Source organism: Eleutherodactylus coqui, chromosome 11 (genome assembly GCF_035609145.1).
Source record: "Eleutherodactylus coqui strain aEleCoq1 chromosome 11, aEleCoq1.hap1, whole genome shotgun sequence".
Classification (NCBI taxonomy): Eukaryota; Metazoa; Chordata; class Amphibia; order Anura; family Eleutherodactylidae; genus Eleutherodactylus; species Eleutherodactylus coqui.
In genome coordinates this window covers 14264517-14282738 of record NC_089847.1, presented here as the reverse complement: position 1 = coordinate 14282738, position 18222 = coordinate 14264517, and the positions used below count along the sequence as shown (strand labels likewise).

The 18222-nt window shown below is 48.6% G+C and overlaps 1 protein-coding gene across 2 annotated transcripts in view; it reads right to left on the bottom strand.

The window, feature by feature from the left end:
- Window positions 1–305: 305 nt before the first annotated feature.
- The window catches only part of VPS35 (VPS35 retromer complex component), a 58911-nt gene continuing 40994 nt past the window's right edge, over window positions 306–18222 (bottom strand). For both annotated transcript variants that reach the window (XM_066584004.1, XM_066584003.1), the window contains exons 13-17: window positions 12339–12461; window positions 10023–10202; window positions 7770–8009; window positions 5027–5170; window positions 306–2640 (exon numbers count right to left, since the gene is read on the bottom strand). In XM_066584004.1, the coding sequence (XP_066440101.1) occupies window positions 2461–2640; window positions 5027–5170; window positions 7770–8009; window positions 10023–10202; window positions 12339–12461 (867 nt within the window). In that variant the 3' untranslated portion in view covers window positions 306–2460. The remainder of the gene's footprint in view (window positions 2641–5026; window positions 5171–7769; window positions 8010–10022; window positions 10203–12338; window positions 12462–18222) is intronic.

Genomic DNA, 18222 nt, shown 5'->3' with positions numbered 1-18222 from the left:
ACTTAAAGATGCGGTGTCGCAGCTCCCTGCACAGCTAACTGGCCGGAGCGCTGCTCTGCAGGCAAATAAAAAAAAAATAAAAAAAAAAAGCAATGAAGCATCAGCTGTGCTAAACTGCAGTTGTGACCTATCAATCTCAGAATCGGAAGGGATCCCCGAAATCAGCCCCCCATTGTAAAAAAAAAATTTAAAAAAAAAAATGATGGCATATACTAGCAATTCTTAGGGAACACCTTTTAAGTCCCAGTTGCACCCCCTCTTCCTTGAACCCAATGAGGTCGCCCTACAGACAAGACACCGATGTGAACTGTTAATAGTCCTTTTATTATACCACGGGTGCAGATCATGAGACTGAATAAATGTGCATACCGCATTTATATCTAAATTTACAAGAATGGTTATACATACACTATATAGATCATCACATAGAGTTCATCTTCTACTATGTCGAACACAAATGGCGGTGATGAAGGATCTCTGCGCACAGTACTGGCCCTCACTGGACAACACAGGACCCCGCTCACCAAAACAAAAGTTCATCAGTTCTGGAATTCTAAAAAGCCCCCCGGCATGCTCCAATACAAGCTAGGGGGACTGCAGGAAGGGCAGGAGGGGGGGTGTATAAGTGAAGCTATTGCAGTCACTTTGTGAACTCCACAGGGAGGACGGTTGGGTGGCTGAAGCTTTACAGTAATACAAATTAAAGGAGGCCTCTGGGATTAAAGAAAATATGGCTGCCGTCCTAGAGATCCAGCGATTGGGGGCAAAAGGTGCAACGGCACACATGTGCATGTATTGGAAGTGGTGGTGACCGCTTCTGGCCTCACTTTCAAGCTCAGCATGTGCATCGCCATATTTACCGAATACCAGAAAATCCCTTTAAGAACGAAGTCCGATCTTGGCAAAGTTGGCAAGGTTAAAGCGTAACATGGACCAAAAGAAAAAAAAATGAACTTGACAGAGTTGCAAAACTGTAAAAAGTTCCATTTCAGTTCTAGTTTTAAAAGGTTCTAGGAAAGCTGATTGAAAATGTAGGAAACCCCTACAGAAGCTATAATGTCCATCAGAGTTCTTAAAGACGTTGTCCTGCAACAGGTTTTACCTGTCAAGTAGATAGCGGAGCCACTGCTCAGTCCTGAAGTGAATAGTAGCAGGTGGCCACCACTCCATTCACAACCATATACTTCAGGACTGAGCAACAACTGGGGTGTTGCTAGACAAACCCTTTAAAAAAAAGTTTTTTTTTGTTTTTTTCCCCCAACAGGCTGACACAGGAGTAAAATAAACTGAGCTATGCTTGCCTGCTCTGGGCTCCCACCCCTCGGACCTCCACATACCTACAGGTAGGTCAGGTTTCATCTAGGCCTCAGTGTTGGTACCGCAGAAGCAACGATTGGCTGCAGTAGTCAAGAGTCTAGATGGAATGTGACCATGCTACCTGGAAGTATACGGAGGAGGTTAGGGACCCCAACAGTGGGAGCAATGACCAGGGGATTATAGCTCCATTTATTATTTTACGCCTCTACCAGCCTGTAGGGAGAGGACACCCAACAAGCCCTTTAAGGGCAAACGTCCCTCATTATGGAACAGTTACAGGGGTATATAATTGGGTAAATTTGACATTCAGGATCTGGAAAAGCTAGACGACTGCCCTTATAAGAATGCTAATGGCCACGTTGGTCTCCCCATGTCTTTCCCACATATTAGCTTAAAGGGGTTGTCCAGTCGTAAACTATTAATTGTCTATTCACAAGATAGGCCATCATTTGTAGAAAAGCGAGGATTTGCTGCATGGGACGCTCACCAATACACTGTTCTCTGGGACGGTGTGTTTGTACACTGAACTGATGATTCCTGCTGGAAGCAGACAGCTCTGTTCCTACGGTAGTGGCTATACTCTGTATTGCAAGCATTGAAGTGAATGGGAACTTTGCAATACGAAGTCTGGCCAATGCAGTGGGAATGGAGCTGCCCGATTCCTGCAGAAATCAACTTAGTGTATGAACCCACTGGCCCAGAGAACAACTGACCAGAGGGCGTACCAGGTAGGTGGCAGACACCCGTCCAACTATTATTAATGACCTATCTTGAGGGTAGACCATTAATAGTATACAAATTGGACAAACCCATTAATAGTGAAAAACAATTTGACGGCAGCGGCCTTATATTTATTGGAAATGGCATACTGGTGTGAAAAGTCATGACCAAAAAAAAAAGAATGGGGGGGGGGGGTCAATAGGATGGGAACGGTCTGATTTTTTGGCGCGCTGCGGACAACAACTTCACAGAAGGATTTTGAAATTGAGGATTTTAATACTTGAAATTCCCAAAAGGCACAAAAATCTATCACTGAAGGGGAGAAAGAACAGAATAGAATGTATAAAAAAAAACGAATCAGAGCGGAATAACAGAAGATGAAGTCATGGCGGAGAGCGATGTATGGAACAGATGGGGTTAACTTCACAGGACAAGACCCTCGTATACGGGGCCTTCGGCTTCTGGCGACTCCTTCCGTAGACGTAAATGTTCCAGAGTGTTGTGAAAGTGTTTGTTTATCTGCTCCGTCTCCTCGCTGGCCTCCAGGTTGGGAAGGTCTTCGCGGATCTTCTGGATCAGTTGGTTCAGGACCTGAATGGTGACCTGAAAAGACAACGTGGCGGGTTTAGGGGCTGGAGGTCAGGGCGGATTCCAAGGTCACATTCTATACGTCTCCGGAGCCCCTATAAATGGGCTCTCTGCGTGTAGAAAGTATAGTTTTCTCCTACTGCATATACTTCCAATTAAAACAGAAGCAATTGTCAACTTGTCCCACTTGAAGTCCCAAGGCAGCCCCTCCTCCCGCACTAAGGCACACCTATGCCACTCTCCATGTGCCAGCCTCAGCTCACTAGTGTTCATCCCCCTATGCCAACATCTTTCCCTCTCCCAATATCGCAACCATTGGTCACACAGAGCCATATCCCGTGGCCTCTAGTCTCTGCTTAGAAAAGTCTTCATCTCATTGTGCAGCATGCCAACCACCCGCCAATTTGTGCCAGCCTCAGGTCATGTTGTCTCCAACATGCCAACCACTGAAAACACTGAACCATCCACTCATTACCTCTACCCTGCTACACCAGACCGCATCTCACAGTGCCAGCTGTTTTCCTTCCCCAAATTTACAAACTGCTTCTCACACCAAGCCAATTCCTGCCTTTCCCTATGGGCTAACAGTATACCCCTGCCTCCAGGTCGCCATCTCAATATGCCAGTCTGTCTTCAATAATATGCCAACTGCTGTACACACTGAGCCAGTGCCAAACTCCACTGTTACCCTTCCCAATATACCAACCACTCATCACACTGAGCCATCCCTACCTCCATTCTACTTGGTTAGCCCCCTATTCCCAGGCACCATCTCATTGTTAAAGCCGGTCCTTCTCATTATGCCAATAGCTGCTGACAGTGAGCCAGTTTCTGCCCCTTTGCTAAAGGCTCTGCTCGCCAGCCCCAACCCCTATCTTTCTGTGCCAGCCTGTACTCTTCAACCCCTATCCCTCTACCCTAGCTTCTACTCCATTCCTGTCCCAGCCTCTACATTCTTCTGTGCCAGTCTCTGCACCCATTTCATTGCCAGCCTCTACTCCTCAGAGCTTACTCCTCTACGCCAGCCTCTACGCCTCAGCCCTATCCCTCTGTGCCAGCCTCTACGCCTCAGCCCTATCCCTCTGTGCCAGCCTCTACGCCTCAGCCCTATCCCTCTGTGCCAGCCTCTACGCCTCAGCCCTATCCCTCTGTGCCAGCCTCTACGCCTCAGCCCTATCCCTCTGTGCCTCAGCCCTATCCCTCTACGCCAGCCTCTACGCCTCAGCCCTATCCCTCTGTGCCAGCCTCTGCATCCCTCTACGCTAATCTCTACGTCAGCCTCTACGCCTCAGCCCTATTCCTGTGCCAGCCTCTGCATCCCTCTACGCCAGCCTCTGCATCCCTCTACGCCAGCCTCTGCATCCCTCTACGCCAGCCTCTGCATCCCTCTACGCCAGCCTCTGCATCCCTCTACGCCAGCCTCTGCATCCCTCTACGCCAGCCTCTGCATCCCTCTACGCCAGCCTCTGCATCCCTCTACGCCAGCCTCTGCATCCCTCTACGCCAGCCTCTGCATCCCTCTACGCCAGCCTCTGCATCCCTCTACGCCAGCCTCTGCATCCCTCTACGCCAGCCTCTGCATCCCTCTACGCCAGCCTCTGCATCCCTCTACGCCAGCCTCTGCATCCCTCTACGCCAGCCTCTGCATCCCTCTACGCCAGCCTCTGCATCCCTCTACGCCAGCCTCTGCATCCCTCTACGCCAGCCTCTGCATCCCTCTACGCCAGCCTCTGCATCCCTCTACGCCAGCCTCTGCATCCCTCTACGCCAGCCTCTGCATCCCTCTACGCCAGCCTCTGCATCCCTCTACGCCAGCCTCTGCATCCCTCTACGCCAGCCTCTGCATCCCTCTACGCCAGCCTCTGCATCCCTCTACGCCAGCCTCTGCATCCCTCTACGCCAGCCTCTGCATCCCTCTACGCCAGCCTCTGCTCTTCAGCCTCTGCATCCCTCTACGCCAGCGTCTCCATCTCTCTCCGCCAGCCTCTCCTCTTCAGCCTCTGCATCCCTCTGTGCCAGCCTCTGCAACTATTCCTGTGCCAGCCCCTACATCCCCTTGTTTTCTGCTGTAGAAGTAAATATTTAATCCCTAATCATTCCACCCTGTCATTTCTCGTCCCACTTCACACGGTCGGAAGGACCATCGTCAATGGATGACTGATACATCGCCTCCATACTAATCCTTAAATAAACCCCAAGAGGGAAGAGCTGCGCCTTATCACACAGAAGAATAATGAAAGGCCTTCTCCCCAGCTCTGAGGACACTTGGCATCTGTATTCTACATCCCTCCTCATCACCGGCATTTGATCCTGAATGACACGAATCTTCAAAACCCGCTGCAGGAGGACGATTGGGGTGGGAGGGGGTTGAGAGAAGCCTTGATGAGAGGCGTTTACGTACCGCGTCATTTTCCTTCTCATAGAAGTAGATGTATCTGTTGAGAATTTCTATGAAGAGTTGCACTTGAAGAGAAGGATCCATGCACTGATTGGCGATCTTCAGAGCCTTCTTCAAACACTCCATCACCCGTTTACCGCTGTGAATCTGAAAGGAGACAAAAAACAGGGACACGCGGTAATTGAGAGAGAAATCCCTAACGCCTTTTGAGTTTTCTTGTCTACGAGGCTCTTCTAAGAAACAAGGAATGTAAGAAAATCAAGATTTCTGCAGCCTTGTTAAAGGGACACTCAACCCAAAAACCCGGGGGAGGTTTGCTGCAAGCTGCAAAGTTTACAGGTGCTGCATGCAACTCCAGCGGACGGCTCCAAGTTATCAACATGGGCTCTGTGAAGATTTGGTCCCTAAATGCCATCGGCAGCCTGAGCGTTTGCATGCATTCTCTGCAAGATTGATCCGCCATCTGATACCTGCATCAATCACCCGATTTGAAGCAGCTGTGGGCTAACAGACTTAAATACCCTCAGTAGTGCTACCTTCTCCCATTCAAGTCAATGAGAGCTCTGCACTAGCAAGCCGGGCCAATGCACTACGGACAGCATTATGAGCCTTCTGGCCGGCCCACAACCACTTCAAGTGAATTGATCAGTGCGGTCCCAGGTGGTAGACCAGAAAACCCTTTTAATGGTTTTACGTGCGCCCACCAGTTAGATCACCTAAAATAATGGTCCCCAACTTGAGGCACTGTTGCAAAACTCCAACTCCAAGCATACCATAACAGGCTACATATGTCAAGGCATACTAGGAGTTGAAGTGCTACAACAGCTGAAGAGTACTACCTTGAAATCAAAAGGGTCCGTCTGAAGATCAATGCCCATTTAAGACGTTTTTGGAGGGCCTGCGCCTTTAACTGCCAGTATAGCAGAGCCACCCGCGTCGGAGGTAAGAGTAAGAAAATGGGCTAACGAGCGGGTATTACCAGGAACTTTAATTGCTGAAGTGGTTTCCTAAGTGATAAAGATACTCAGAAAACAGATTGAAGAGGCCTGAAGACATGAAAGAGCAAGAAAAGCAGCGAATTCTAAGGACAAAACGCTTATACAAAGAAGGAAGCGAGAAGCGAAGTGCGGCGGGGGCTGGGAGGAGGGTCCGGGGTACACAGCAGTCCTTCTAGGGTTTGTACAAGTAATTTAGTAACAATGGCTCAAGCAGGGATAAGAATGAATGAATGCCGGTTTCTCCCTTTCACTGTTCCTAAGGCACAATGCGTCTCTGCACTTAGTCTCATGGACTCGCTGCGGAAAACTACTAGTTTCTAGACGCCCCCATTCACCTGACGGAGCGAGAAGCGTGTCTTTTGGGCCTCCGACTGGCATGCTACTTTTTCAACCGTGCAGAAGCACAACCGACCCCGCGTTCCTGTACAGAGGGCCACCACTAAACACTGTATAGCATGTGATGGGCCACAAGATGCCATTGTAGGGGCTCATTCACGAGTGTATGCGGTGTTCGGTCCGTGAATATGCTGCGTACGCCTGGACTGAAGCACGGCACAGTCTTGTGCATTATGTTTTCTTGCGCATAAACATTGCATTTTTCACATGCACAAAACATAATGCAATATGCTCTATTGATTTCCAGCATAAACACGTGTCAGGCGTATTCACAGCGCATTCGTGCATTCACATAAGACTTCAATGGGTTATTTTGGTCAGTTATAAAGAACCAAAATAGGACAGGCTGTGCTTCCCCCCCCCACCCCCACACGAGTGAATAAACCCACTGAAATGAAGGAGTTCCAATCACTCTGTATTAAGCCCTAAAACTTACAACACAGGCCTCCGTCGAACATACGTGCCAGAGTAGACACTAAGGAAAGCTCTGGAGGTGGGCACCAACACCGGGCAAATATATGGGATTCTCTTGCCTAAAGTGTCACTGCAAAAATTCTATCCTGGGACTGGAGGGGTACTTGACCTGTAGAGGATTAGGTTAGCCCTCATTTGGTTCCGCCAGTGCCAGATGCCATTTTCCAGTGGCCAGGATGCCCCACCTGTCATCTTTTGACTACCTAATGTTGTGTCTACCAATGCCCTTTACCTTTTCTGTGTTTGGTCAGTGCCTAGTGTACTTAGAAGGTAATCTGCCCCCCTCCATTCTCCAGCCATGGGACAGAACCGGGAGATCACTTTAAAAGGAACTGTGACATGATTGAACATTATTCTCCTATCTGAATGCTAGAAACCTCAACAATCCCCAAAACTAGCCTCCGGCACAGCCTGCAGTCCAGGCACTTCACAGCTGAAGGTTTGTTACATTTGCATCCAGTGTAGACAATCCTCTGTGAGCTAAACAGCCTGGAATGTGGCTACAGGATACATTGTATCAAACCATTCAAACTGGGGGGATATTTGTGCTCACAGATGGACTACACATATATTAAACTCTCAGCTGTTACAAACTTCAGCCCATTGATTTAGTACAAAATGGTTCTATTCACTGGATGCAAGCAGAGATCTTGAAAACTATGGAGAAATAAAGCAGAAAGAGAGAAAGCCTGGCATTTCCAACACCGGTCTTAGTATAGATTTCCCCTGGCCCACAATGTGCCCAATTCATGAAGATTCACATCTCGGCACGACTACACCGATATCCGCCAGGTAGGACCTGGTCTACATTTTGGGCGTGAATTCTACATAAATCTGTCAGTCTGCTAGGGGTTGCATTAAACACGGCAGGGTCTCACCTCTTCCCCATTCTTATCCGTGTTGCGTCCGGACCAGAAGAGGTGAGCGGAGGTGCTCACGGCCCGGCACTGGTCTGGCTTCTTCAGGAGCTTGGAGGCTGCGAGCGCGCTCTGTGTCCTCAGAGGCTCGTGGTTTTCTTCACTGAAACACTTCATCTTCTCGAAGGTCCCAATGATGAGAGTGATGGCCGCCAACTGCGCCTTGGAGTCGCTGATCTCGTCTTCATATAGTGAAAATGCCTGTTGACCAGACACCCATACACATCAATAACGTGCAAGACGATCAGGGACTCAAAACTAAGCAGAATTGTTTAACAGGCATGCCCCAAATCTCCCTGCCTACTTCTCACAGGCTGCTGTTCTGTCCCTGCCTCATTCTTTACACTGCAGCTCTGCTTTTTTTTTCTTCAAAAAACGATTAGAAAACGTTAGATTGAAAAGCTGATACAAACTACAGAATTGTCTAAACAGATGCATTGTGGGTAATGTGAGCAGTAGCTTGTAAAAAAAAAAAAAAAAAGGTTTCTATTCAATGACTGCCATTAAATCTACATTAAATATTGATCCTTGGTTGCAAAGTTATGTCCAAAACTTCCACATGGAATAACCAAGGGGACAATAAGTGGCCCTTTAGATTACTTTGTGGTGCACAGGACGTCTTAACCCCCCCCCACCTTACTACTGAAGCCCATTTGTACCTTCATGACCAGCTATTTTAGTTTTTTTGCACCATATGGGAAATAGCCATATTTGCAATGTTTTTTTTCTTACTTTACACACTTTTTTCACTTTGTAGTTTTGGCTCACTAGTAGATTTGTTATAGTACACTACCACACTTCAGTATTGCAGTGTATTATATAGCCAGAGGCCATCCTTAAATCTCCAGGTGCCATAGCAAATCATCAGGACAGCGGGAATCTAATGGGTAACAGACAGCCCCCTCCCTCTTTCAGCCCTTTACATACCTGTGCTGACAAAGGCATGTCAAGGGTTAAATGACTGTCTGCACAGAACAGCACCATAAACTAAGTTATGGTGCCATTTCGGGAGGCGAAGGGGATGTGGTTTTTATATCCACCCGATTCCTGCAATGTTCTCCCGTGAAATCCACAAGCGGTCTGAAAAATCTGACACTTTTCAGACTACTGTGTGCACTCTCCTGTAAAAGTCTATAGGAAAGTTAGGTTTTTAGACCATGAGCAGACTTCAAGGGAGGACAATGTGCAAACTGGGAAGCTAGCGAGTATAAAAACCCCTATCCCCTAAACTCACCACCACCACCTGGAATAGCACCATAACGTAGCTTATGGTGTTGTCCCATGTGAACAGTGTCCCTTTAAATGGCTAGGATCAGTGGTGTTGCTGGTCCTCCACATCACAGATGAAACCAGGCTGTTATCAGATAGCCTGGGTACAGGAGACCTATGCCAGGCTTCTGATGCAGTGCCATAAAAAGACACATGCATTGGAATAAAGCTTCTTATCTATTTCCCATATGCTTTTTTTTTTTTTTTTACAGCAGTTGTTAAGGGGTTAAAGGAGCATTGGCTTATAAAGCTGTAGCACTGGTATAGGCCGTTGCTGTATGATTAATGGGAGTCAAACCTTCGGGACTCATATCAATCCCAATATCAGAGGATACAATGCTGCATAGCACCGTGTCCCAGTCTAAAGATCTCCCCCACCCAGCGGGGGGCTGTTTGGGGTATTGCAGCAGACCCCATTCACTTGCATAGAGCTGCTCAGAGCTTCCCTGTACAACCGGTGGTCAAGCAGCTGTGGTGCTGGGAAAACCTATCAGGAAACGCAGTGCTGCAGAATCAGTAGATACGCCATCACTTTATGACTGGCTACCACCAGCCTAAACGCCAGCTGAGAACACGGGTCGGGGGCATTCTATCCCATTGTTTCCCCATCTTTAACCCTTTGCAATCCAATTTTGGATTCAGGGTTTCCTAGGTGGCTCTCTCTTTCTGCCATTATACAATGGCGCCATCTGCTGGCTAGAGCCAGTACTGCGGTATGGGACATGCTGGAGAGCCCCCCCCCCGACAACAGAGCGGCCAGTAATATACAGCAAGACTACCCTGCCGGACGTCTTCCAACATCGGAAGCTTTATAGCCTTCAATCAGAATGCCTTAAGACGTCAGACAGTGGACTGGAAAGGGTTAAGCCATTACCATCTGACTCGTCCACGGACATGCTGAGAGAGATGGCAATGTCATCAGTGAAATGACAGACGGGTCGTTACCTGAGACATAAATTCATAAGCCACCGTCTCGTGGTTTTCAAATCCAATTTCTCCAGCTGCCAGAGCGCCTTGGAGGAAGAGTCTGAGGGGCAGCTCGGCCAGTTCGGCTTTAATTAACGCGCTGATCGTCTGGTGAGCGAAGGAGAAGATCTTCTGACACTTCTTATCCCACTTATCGTCCTGCACAGAGCAAGAAAAGAAATTGATTGTTACGAAGCACCGAGCTCGTCAAGCTCTATTCAGTAATTATTTAGGGCGGCTTTACACGGGACAACAATCATCTGACCGGTCGCTGGGAAGACGGATGGAAGCGGCAACTTTGTGTAAAGACGGCATAAACCAAGTGACGAGTGAGAATTCATTCACTAGTAGCTTAGTTTCAGCTCACCTAAAAATAGTCGCTGGCTTATTAGTGATCGTCTGGTGTAAACAGGTAATAGTCAATCGCCTTTCAATGAATAGCCAACAACTTAAGGGTGAAGTCACACGAACCTATATCGGCTTGGTTTTTACGCCGAGCCGATATACGTTGTCCTCGTGTGCAGGGGGAGGATGGAAGAGCCAGGAGCAGGAACTGAGCTCCCGACCCCCTCTCCGCCCCTCTGCACTATTTGTAATGGGGAGAGGTGGGACGGGGGTGGGGCTAAGTTCCGAGAATTAGCCCCGCCCCTGTCCCACCTCTCCCCATTGCAAATAGTTCAGAGGGGCGGAGATGAGGCAGAGAGGGGGGCGGGAGCTCAGTTCCTGCACTTGGCTCTTCCATCCCCCCCCCCCCCCTGCACACCAGGACAACGTATATCGGCTCGGCGTGAAAACCGAGCCGATATACGTTCGTGTGACTTCACCCTTACAGAGAGGTTTACCCTTTAGCAACAGTGTTCGAGCGACAGCATCGACTAGACTGAGCGACTATTTGGACAATAGTCGCCCCATATAAACCCACCCTCAGTCCTGTCTTTATTTGGGAAAGTTGGGTGACATCCATTGTGGCCGCCATAATAGTTCCCACTCAGCTTTCTGGACTTCTGAGCTGTAAGGCTAAATTGAGACAGTGGATTTCAACACAGATTTTTGAGCAAGGACGCCGTTTCTAAAAACCGCGGCAAGAATCCAGATAGACTGTAGACCTGGGGCGGTGGATACGCAAATATTTGAGCACAAATCCTCAGGTGGATTCAGCCACTTCTCATTTGGTAAAGCCACGTGCCGAATTCCCGTGTGAAGAAGTGATAATCTGTGCGGTACAGTCTATGGCATGGGAATCCCACTGCATATAATAGGATGCGGCTTTGCCGTGGAATTGGCAGGGATTTCGAGTCAAATTCCTTGGTAAAAATCCACCATTGTAAACATACCCCTAACCAATAGGTGGCGCTGCAGAGTTATTGTTCCATCTTCCTTATTTGCATATATTTCCCAGAGGAGCATGCATGGCCTTATAAGCCTCCTCACTCACTTGCTAGGTGCTCTCCCTAAGGAGTGATGTTACCCTCCCAAAACAACATATCTCAGGGATATAAACCAAGGGATGGATGCACGATTAGGCAGAATTACCATTCAGGACCCTGGGAAAGCTGGCAAGCGTACAGATTTTCAACAAAGTTTAACCCTTTCCAATCCAATTTGTATCCTGGTTTTCCTAGGGGGCTTACTCTTTTTCTGCCGTTATACAATGGCGCTATCTGCTGGCTAAAGCCAGTACTGCATGAGGCGACACATTGGATAGGCTCCGACAGCAGAGGGGCTGGCAATATACAGTAAGAGAACCCCGACGGACGTCTTCCAACATCGGAGCTGTACAGCCTTAAATCATAATGTCTTAAGACGTCAGACAGTAGATTGGAGAGGGTTAAAGGAGGATGGAATGCTAGATGTTTTGGGCCAAAATATAACCAGAGCCAAAGCTAGACTCCAGCAAATCTCAGATGTAGAGATTTCCCCCTGCAAATCCGTAGGGTTCACCATTCCCTCCCTGCAGGTCTCAGCGTTCACTACCTAAAAATATTTTGCAAAAATTCTCCAAAACTAGATGGAGTTCATCAATTTACTTTATGTATTAATACCTCAGGATTTACGGCTGCTGCTTGCTGTCAGTGAATGAAAATAGCATTTTCTGTATCTAGAGCAAGAACACCTGAACCAACCCAATACATGACCGAGGACGACCTCCGCAGCATAAATCCCTCTCATGACTTGATAGTTTGCTGCAATGTATCAGTGCAGATGACATGTATGATCCTGGAGTGCTGGCTCCTCCGCTGACCGGATACAAATGATGGGGGCGGGGGGAGAGGGAGAAAAGTCTCTCTCACTTACTACTTTGGAGTTTTCTTTGTATCGGAAGGCGAGCTGATACGCAGCAAACACCAGTGGCGGTAACGTGAAGCGGATCCGCTGGTTTCCTCCGGCCCCGAAGTGCTTTCGAGCCGTGTTCAGGATCTTAAAGAGAAGCAAAAAGACAGTGAGACATTAATACAGCGAGCCGTCCTGGCGACCGACAGCGGCATCTAATGGGCACAGCTATGCTCTCTGGTAGTTTGGAGTGGAGAGATGCTGTAAACTGCCCTGCGCCGCTCCTGTCCATGGGCATTGTCTGGTATTGCAGTTATTTCTACCAGTCAGTCCCATTCACATCAATGGGATCGACTTGCAAAACCAGACAGACCATGGAGTGGCGCTATTTCAGGGGGAAAAACAGCTGAACTTTATGCTAGTCTAGAACCACCACTTTATGTAACCCAAGTAGGCATCAGACACAATGCGGGCATCTACTTGAAATGATCCCCAAACAGCAACAAATGTAAGTAACGTCAGCATAAGTCACAAGTATATCTGCCACTATGAATGGCGGCAGCCTACATCCAGACAGACGGACTTGTGATTAAAATGCTGAAATATTATATACATCACATACATACATACAGCATGACCACTTTATTAGAGACCCCACCCCCCATCTACTATTATGTTCGGCTTATTTTGCCCTTGGGAACCGCAGCGGTTCGTCGTGGTGTAGACTCCACTCTGTGATGAAATCATTCTGCAGGAATATCGGCCCCTGCGGACAGCAAGCCTCATCCAGTTACTGCAGATTAGATGGCGGTGCTGACATGTTCTAACCATCTGACCGGAAAGGGTCAGCGATTCATGCCGTTTGTGCCAAATTCTGCCTTCCCATCAGAACGGGGCAACAGGAATCTGGATCCGTCTGACCAGGAGATATTTTTCTGCTGCTCAGTGAAACAATTTTTGCGCTCTTTTGCATGCTGGAATCTTGTGTTTCTCTTGTGTGACACAATGGCTGCTGCTATACAATCCGTGGTAAAGAACGGTGAGTTGTGCGTTTGGACACGTTAGTTGGAGCCCCTGTATTGCTTTTGGCAGCTGTCGACTGTGCAGCGCCTCTGGTCAGAATGATTCCTGACATCCTCCTCTGACCCCTTTTTGGCAATGTGTTTCTGTGCACAAGATCACTTTTTGTTGGTGGTTTTCCCATGATTATACCATTCTTGGTATCCTCATCACACCGTTTCAGGACAAACTACACAAGGTTGGCAGTGAGCCCCCGGCTAGTCTAGCCCTGATGACCAGACCTCACCCGAAGTCGCTCAGATCACTGGATTTTTCCATTTAATGTGGATTCACACTAAAACTGATCCACGGAAACGTCACGTGATTTTATGCTCGGGGGGTCACGGGGAGAATGTCCATACAGGGAAGCACCAATTGTGTGAGGGGGCTCTAATAAAGGGGCCATTCATTCAATGGACTCCCATCAGGGAGGTCAGAGAGAATCAATGTCTGCATTTCCTCCTCGGTTCTCTCTACACTTCCATTTACTGAAGGAGCCGCATTACATTGTAGGTGCAGGTAATTATAGCCCTATAATGACCCGCCATAAACCCACGTCCTTACAGAAAAGGTCAACATCAAAAGCCGCGGTCAGTTCGTTCCCAAGCCACCAGCTAATCAAGGACGATAAAACACAAACCTTACATAGAAGGCGTAAGACAACGAGATCAGCTCTAAACAGCAATTACCTGGCCTGACCCACAGCGCTAATGACCACCAGGGAATGAGAGCTCGTTATATGGCCGACACTCTGCAGGAGACGATCATTTTCTTCATTAGAGGTGTTGCCCTCATGCTAAAAAAGCCAGACTGCGCAACTGTCCCCTGTGCCACGTCTGTAAGGACAGCGGTCACGGAGCAGGAGATGGAAAAATAAACAGAAAATCACTGCAGCAACAGAGCAGCTCTCTCTGCCCTCTCTACCAGCAGGAAGTCCCAGCAGTTGGGCGAAATGTAAGAGAATCCCCAAATTGGGATGAGGAAGAGTTTTGCTCTCCCGTACAAGGCGACATGTTCTGTTATAGTCTAGACTGATCGGCCTGTGTAAACAGGTTCACTTATGAATGACTACCCGTTTACAGTGAACGGAGGCGGGTGGTCCGGAACGATCCTCGGCCCACAACGCCACCCTTCATTAGTAATGAACGTTCCGGTGTAAAAATACAGAAACAAGCAATCATCGCTAGGACGACCTGTTGGGTATCTGTGCCCGACAGGTTGTCCCATGTAAAAGGGCCATAAGTCGATTCCGCACAGAATTCTTGCCCACCACGTTAATGACATTTTAAATGGCTGTTGCTAAAAATGCTGCGTAACTTCTGTGCAAAACATCTGCAGCATTTCTGCCCTGTGCGACTGCACCCTTAGGCTGCATGCCCACGAACGTATATCGGCTCGGTTTTCACGCCGAGCCAATATACGTCGTCCTCATGTGCAGGGGGGGGGGGGATGTAAGAGCCAGGAGCAGGAACTGAGCTCCCGCCCCCTCTCCACTAATTGCAATGGAGAGAGGCGGGACGGGGCGGGGCTAATTCTCGGGACTTAGCCCCGCCCCATCTCCTTTCATTGCAAATAGTGCAGAGGGGCAGAGAGGAGGCAGAAGCTCAGTTCTTGCTCCTGGCTCTTCCATCCCCCCCTCTGCACATGAGGACGACGTATATCGGCTCAGCGTGAAAACCGAGCCGATATATGTTCGTGGGAATGTAGCCTTAGGGTACGACAACATAAGCCAGGTCCAATGCAGACTCTGCAGTAAACCCGCTGAAGTATACTATATATTCAGAAGTACTCAAGGAGAACGCTTCAGTTGAGTCTTCCGACAGCCCAGACAGCGCGCCATTCCCGGTGAGGCAGATTTACACGTTTTAGACATCTGCTGGCAGCCGACCCCTGTGGTCTCCATTGATCATAGAAAGCAGAACGCACAGTAATTTAAAGCGAAAAGTAAAACGCAGGAATTCATTATGGCGCGGTCCGAGCGGCGATTAGAAGCCATGTTGCTTTGGAGAAGCTCCGGCTTGTTGCAGGTTGGTTATAGTTAATTGAATCGAAGTCAGTTAAACAAGTCCTGAGATAATGACGGACCTGGCATTTACAGAAGAGGCCCCCTGGCACCCCGGCTGGGGCACAGACTGGCGTATTGATCTCCGAATTAGTTCATTTACAAGGGACGCAGTCTTTGATAACACACACAGGCTGGGGCTACACGAGCGGAGGAGCGGCGAGGCATTACGGCTGCCGTTACAAGTCCTTAGGTTGCATTATCATAAATAAGAGTCAATAGCATTTTTTTTGAAAACTACAGATCAACACGCAGGAGACGGGAGTGCATGTCATCGCAGCCTAGTGCGCCATCGTGTAACTGGCACATGCGCCTTCATGTAACCTCGTTGCTATGCCATGGTGTGCTGCAGTTTAATTTGTACAAGCAACTTCCTTTATACGCTACTCTAGCACAAGGCGCCCTCCTGTAACTTGCACAAGCAACTTTATGGCATAGTAGCACATGAAGGTTGCACGACGTCGCACGTGCAAGTTACACAACCGCACACAGCGTAGTGAAGACTGTATGGTTTGCTGTCATGCAACCTTCACATTGATCATACGGCATGGTGCACTGTTGTGCAACTTGCACATGTAACCTTCACATACTCCGCCCTCATGTGAAGTGGCACGTGGAAGTTGCATGACAGCGCATTATGTCAATCTAGTATGAGAAAACTATATTGCGTTCTGTCATTCAACTTGTAAACTCATGCAACCTTCAGAGTCCTACTACAGCCTAGTATGCCGTTGTGCAATTTGCACATGCAACCTTTACATGCTCTTTTGGGATGCTGCACCACCATGTAACTTGCACATGCGATTTCACACAACCTCCACATGCTATTCTGCATAGTGTGCCACCATGGAACTTACCCATTCAACTTCACATAACATTGACAATGCTACTGCAGCATAATGTGGCATAGTGTAAAACGGCACACGCGACTTCATGCGACCTTAGGCCTCATGTCCACTGGGAAAAGAAGAATTAAAATCCGCAGCGGATTTAAACTCTTCTCCTGCCCGCGGATCCGCACCCCATAGGGATGCATTGACCACCCGCGGGTATTTATCTACCCGCGGATGGTCAATAAAAGTGATTTTTTTTAAAAATGGAGCATGTAAAAAATCTGGACCATGTTCCATTTTCGGGCGGGTCTCCCGCGGGGACGGCTCCCGCAGGCTTCTATTGAAGCCTATGGAAGCCGTCCGGATCCGCGTGAGACCAAAATCGGAATTTACTCACCTGCTCCAGGTCTTCCCTTCGCCGCGGTTTCATCTTCTCTCCGTCGCGGCCGGATCTTTTTTCTTCGGGACGGCGCATCCGCCGGGCACGTCACCGACGTCATCCTGCGCATCCGCCGGGCCGAAGAAAGAAGATCCGGCCACGACGGAGAGAAGATGAAGCCGCGGCGAAGGGAAGATCCGGAGCGGGTGAGAGGTGAGTTAATTCTTATTTTTATGTCTCATGTCCGCAGGGCAGGAGGGACCCGCTACGGATTCTCCATGGAGAATCCGTAGCGGGCCCGATTTTCCCCGTGGACATGAGGCCTTAACAATCTTACTACAGTCTACATGGTGTAACTGGCACATGCGACTTCATGCAACCTTCAAATGTCTATGCAAAAGTAACCTGCACATGCAACCTTTACACACTACTCTGGTACATTGCACCCTCATGTAACTTGCACAAGCAATTTCATGCCAAAATATAATGTGAACAGCGTAGCATTTAAAGGTTGCATGGGATGCGGTCATGCAACCTTAACAATGCTGCTACTACAACATGGTGTGCCATTGTGCAACTTAGACATGCAACCCTAGCAAACTCCTCTGGCATGCTGCACCATCATGTAACTTGCACACGTGATTTCACGTAACCTTCATGTTACTCTGGCACAGTGCGCCATCATGTAACCTTGACAATAATGCGCCATACTGTAACCTGCACATACAAATCTATGCAACCTTTACAAGGTTACTATAGCACGCAGCGCTATAGTAGAGCCTGCGCATACAGATTACAGCATAGAGTGCTGCGATTTAGGTTGTACATGCGACTGTGGCATAGTGCCCGTGTTGTAACTTGCAACTTCATACAACTTTCAGGTGTGACCTCTTTTGCACACAGATTCTATAGCCCTAACCTAAAAAGTTTTGCAGGGCTACACCTGCAACAACTCGACAGTCGCAACTAAGTGCAACTGTTGCCCAACAATCAAATTGTGATGAGAAGTGGTGCAACAAGGGTCTGTAATTGGCCACATGCCAGGGGGTATTCCAGCTTGCTGAGGGTGGGGAGCTGCGGCCATACACTACGGCAGGTGTGGCCAGCGGGCAGCATTGTCGGGTCTCCACTCAGGATCAGCACTTCCAGTGTAGTTCTTGGGGCCAATTCAATGTTCTATACAAGGTTGGACACGAGTGATTACAGTAAGTGGCTCTCATCAAGACTCATTTCTACTCGTTAATCCCTCCGCTTCTCTCCGCCGCCGCCTCTCTCCTCCCGGCCAGCTGGACTAGATGCAATGTGCAGCGAATTACATCATGTCATTTATTCGGCGCACACAAAAACCACTTCGAGGAAATTGGTTCTTTTCACGACGATGAGCTGTCAGCAGCTAAACCACTGCTGGAAGAGTAACGAGCCTTAACCCCTTAAGGACCAAGCGCGGTAATTATATGGCACTTGGTCCTGGGCTTGAATCCCGCTGATAGCAGAAGCATAGCGCAGGATTAAAGCCCCTGCAATCAAGCAGGATCAGGTCGGGTCCTCAGCTGTTAGTCACAGCTGAGAACCCGG